This window comes from Brassica oleracea, chromosome C3, assembly GCF_000695525.1.
Source record: "Brassica oleracea var. oleracea cultivar TO1000 chromosome C3, BOL, whole genome shotgun sequence".
Taxonomy (NCBI): Eukaryota; Viridiplantae; Streptophyta; class Magnoliopsida; order Brassicales; family Brassicaceae; genus Brassica; species Brassica oleracea.
Window position 1 is genome coordinate 50,824,652 of NC_027750.1, and position 4,590 is coordinate 50,829,241.

The 4,590-nt window shown below is 35.4% G+C and overlaps 1 protein-coding gene across 1 annotated transcript; it reads left to right on the forward strand.

Annotated features, from left to right (window-relative positions):
- The first annotated feature begins 835 nt into the window (after positions 1-835).
- On the forward strand, positions 836-4,385 carry LOC106332385 (probable inactive receptor kinase At5g10020). Its single transcript, XM_013770852.1, has 4 exons — positions 836-1,262; positions 1,351-1,422; positions 3,272-3,340; positions 3,428-4,385. The coding sequence occupies exons 1-4, from the start codon at positions 842-844 to the stop codon at positions 3,874-3,876; spliced, it is 1,011 nt and encodes a 336-aa protein (XP_013626306.1). The 5' UTR covers positions 836-841; the 3' UTR covers positions 3,877-4,385.
- Positions 4,386-4,590: the final 205 nt, after the last annotated feature.

The following is a 4,590-nucleotide window of genomic DNA, read 5'->3' on the forward strand; positions in this document are numbered from 1 at the left end:
ACTCTCCTACGTCCACCATCCTCCTCCTCCTCCCCTTCACCACCAGCTCTATCTTCATACTCACGTTTGTTCTCAACGTACCAAGGAAGCTTCACTCCTTTACCAGCACACCGTACCCCAACCTATACTTATCCTCATCCGGATCCCCTGCCCTCACTGCAGCATCTTTCGCAGAGGCTCTCGCGGTCGCAGCAGTTTCTTTCCTCACCTTCTTCCTCCTGTGATCTTCCTCCTCCCCAGGCTTACCAGCATCCTTCTTCGGTGTTAGCTCGATGGGGTCGAAGATCTTGATCCTCCTCCTCCTCCCATTCACGAAATCGAAAGGATGATTTTACCTACCCGAGAAAGAGGTCGAAATGAGATTCGAGAGAGAAGCGGAGTCTTCGAGAATGGAGGAGAAAGAAAACTGATTTCGCACAAACGAAGGGGAGAGAGAGACATTAATGTGCGTTCCAATTACAAGATGACACGTTAGGGTGTCTTACTGATTCTAAAATGCTCACGTTTGGCAGCGGTTCTCAATTTATTTAGCATTTTTCATTTTTTTTTTTTTTTTGCTTTTGGTTAGAACCTGTATTAAACTACTCCGATGGAGGTGCTCTTATATCTCTGGTTTTGAGTTGCCAATATAAAAGAACTTAGAATGGGCCCTCCAGATTGTACCATGATATTTATTAACATACTAAACTAACAAAATGCGTAACATGATGGATGCTGAAAGTCAGGGGGACATGATCATTGGTTTTGGACTTGTCCTGGGGCGTTTTTGGGACCTACCTCTTACAAATCTTCAACCTATCTAATTTCTGATTCAGTTTGTGTACCACAGGAAAAAATAATAATGAGAACATATGAGAGATACTGGTGGTGGGTTAAGAAGAAGAAGCAGATGGCTTTGGTGTTGTTCATGATAGTAACGTTGATGCTTCAACTCCAGATGAAAGGATGTGTCGGTTGTCTGGAAACTGAACGGATGGGTCTGTTGCAACTCAAGAATGGTTTTAAAGTAGAAGAAGAAAGCATGCTGAAATCATGGAGTCATGATGATCCTAGCAGTGATTGCTGCCACTGGAAAAGGGTAAAGTGTAGTGACGCTACTACCGGTGGCCACGTAGTCCACCTCTCGCTTGATGAACTCATACCCGCCAGTTATGAGTTAGAAAACCAGTCTCCAAATCTGTCTTTGTTCCATAGCTTCCCTCGACTCCAAAACCTTAAACTTTCGTTCAATAAGTTCAGTGACTTGTTTGATCCCATCAATGGTACATTTTTGCCAGCTTAACCCCAATTTTTCTTGCATGAAGAGTATTTGTTTCCTTCTTTGTAAGAATGATACTTGTGTTGTTGCAGTACTGACAGGTATGCCAATGTTGCAAGAACTGGATCTAAGTAATAATGGATTCACCGACTTCGACAAGCTAGGTAAGATCGTCATATACATAACCAGAAGAAGTTAATAAAAAAAAACATAACCAGAAGAATAGTTGAACATCTAGACCGGTTAGTAAAAAAGAAGAGAAGCAGGCAGTGATAACTAGGCCTGGAACTTTTATCCGAGATCCGGATTCGATCCGAGATTCGATCCGGATAGTAAAATGTTGGATCCGTCAAAGCCGGATCCGGATATTTTAATTTTCTAGTCCAGATATCCGGATCTGTAAGTTTTATTAATAACTATTTCAAAAATAGTAATATTTATATATAAAAATTAATTTTATTTAATATATTTTCATTTTTATAATAGTATATATAAATTTTATGTAAATTTTGTAATATTATACATAGAAATAATTAAAAACATTATATATATTTTTATTTTTAAATTATTGTTAATATTTTATATATATATTGATATTATTTTTTATTTATTTTAAGGATCCAAATCCGGATCCGAATATCCGCCGGATATTACAATTTTTAGAAGGATATCTGACATCCGGATATCCGAGAACCCCAGATCCGGATAAGGATAGTAAGATTATGGATCCGCCGGATAAGAATCCGGATCCGGATACCTTAAAATTGCCCGGATATCCGATCCGCCCAATGCCTAATGATAACGATTCTAGATAATATTGTTTGGTTTGATAAATACTGGGGTGATTGGGTTGGTTGGGCTGTATCAGTTGTTTTTAGCTTTAATCTTTGCCTAAAATTAACAAATTTTAAAGTTACATTGAAAGCCGTGTTTGCCTTGTAGAGAAAAAAAAAAGCATTTGCCTTACGGCTCTAAGTAATACTCTCTCCCTTTTTTTTATATAATTCGTTTTAGAGAAATTTTTATGTTCCAAATTATATAACGTTTTGGTTTTATATGTAAAATTTAGTAACACTTAATATTATATGACCAATGATCATATACCTTCTATTTTATTATTGGTTGATTTGTAGTTAGTTAAATAATTAATGATGTTTTTGTTTAGAAAATATAAAAAATTAATGATTTCTTAATCTATGCGCAAAATTCTAAAATGACTTATATTAAAAAATGGAGGGAGTATCAAATTTTAGGGTTCCCTAATTTCTAAAAAAAAGTTTGAGTGTATGCTTAAATCACAATTTTTGTTGGATTTCTACATATTTCAAAAACAGTTTTTTTGTTTGAATAAGTATTTTTCTCATCAATTTATTATGTTTTATTTAAAATTCTTATGATTTAATTGCTCTTTTAAAGTTACCAATTTTATAATCATGATAATTTAGTGAAGTAATATATAGATAAAATTTTGGTGTAATTCTTTCTTGACATTTATAATTTTATCTATTATTATTTTTTATATATGTATCCTAAGTTTAAGAAATTATGTAAAAATTTATATGTTACCTAATTTTTTAGCAATTTAATGAGTTTATATTTTCCACGTTAATGTACACTCGTTCATACAATATAATACTTTGGTTAAAATTTTGTTCAAAAAATAATATATGTAATAATTTTTTAACATTTAAAACTTTGTTAAAACAATAATATATTTGTATTATTTAAATTTCAATTAAAACTTTATAAATTTCTATTCATATTCGTCTTGGGCCCCCTATGAAGCTCTGTACGCCACTGGTTATATCCGTACAACTAAATCAATAAATCCTACAAACTAAATTCTAAGATCTTTACAATTAATTACGGTCCAACCAATCATTATTTTTGTGTTAGAATGCAAGAGTTTAATTTTAGCTAAGCAAGTGAATGATTTGAAATTCGAGTTTTTTTAGATGCCTGGTGGAGCATGCAAGACTGTTTTCTATTTATTGTCTATCCTATCAATTGCAGGTGTAATGCTTCCTTCATCTTTACACGTACTGAATCTTGCAAACAATCAATTACCATCGACACCAAAAGGTGAAAATATTAAAAATCGTGTCTCATCTTTACATATCAGTCTTAGTGTGATCATCCTCTAACAAGTCTTATTTTGACTAATTCCAGGCTACTTGAAGATTTGCGCATTAATGAATTTTAGAGAACTAGATTTAAGCTCCAATGCTTTGACAAATACTCCTTATTGTCTGGCAAACCTAAGCCGTCTTCGAACTCTTGATCTATCCGAAAACAAAATCAGTGGAGACTTGTCTTCCTTTGTACCTGGTCTACCATCAACGCTTGAGTACTTATCCCTTTTTGATAATGACTTCAACGGTTCCTTCTGGTTCAGTTCGCTGGCCAATCACACAAGACTCACAGTATTCAAGTTGTCAACGAAACTTGGTACGATCCAAACTCAGGCTGAGAGCTCCTGGCTTCCACCATTTCAGTTGAAGATACTTAAGCTAAAGAAATTCAATCTTGGCAGCACAATCCCTAGCTTTCTTGCTCATCAACATGACTTGCGCTCTGGCTTGTGCAGAATAATACAAGGCTGGCGGCTATTAGACTGACCAACAATTTGTTGACAGAGCTTCGACTACCTTCTAGGCTTGTTCATGGACTAAATTTTCTTGATGTCTCATGTAACAGGATATACGGTTCACTTCCAGAAGACATAGGGATTGTTTTTCCACATCTAAGGTACATGAACTTTTCTTCAAACCACAATCATGGAACCATTCCATCTTCTATGGGCGAGATGAAAAGTCTAGAATTCTTGGACATGTCCTCTAATTATCAGATGTACGTGGTTGCTACTCTCTCAGCGTTCTGAAGCTCTCCAACAACCAACTCCAGGGGAAAGTATTTCCAAGGCATGCAAATCTTACTAGTTTAGTTTGGTTGTTTCTTGATGGAAACCGTTTTGGTGGGAGTCTCGAACAAGGTTTGTTGAACTCAAAGTCTCTACGTCTTTTGGACATATGATCAGATAATAGCTTTTCCGGCACGCTTCTGATATCTGGCATATTTACATTGTTTTATCCATTCATCCATGAGAATTTTCATCATATAGATTATGATTTAGCCATGTCTAGGTTGCATTTTGCATTCATTGTCCTTATTAGGTGTTGGAGTGTGCCATGGAGTGATTTGAGATGTTTGGGAGCATTGTGATCCAAAAGGAGGTGAAAGATGAGCATGGATGGAGCCTTTAGAGAAATCTCCTGTTGCTAAGATTTTGTGGAGACACCGAAAATTGAGTTAGCTTTCTAATGGAAGTGGTT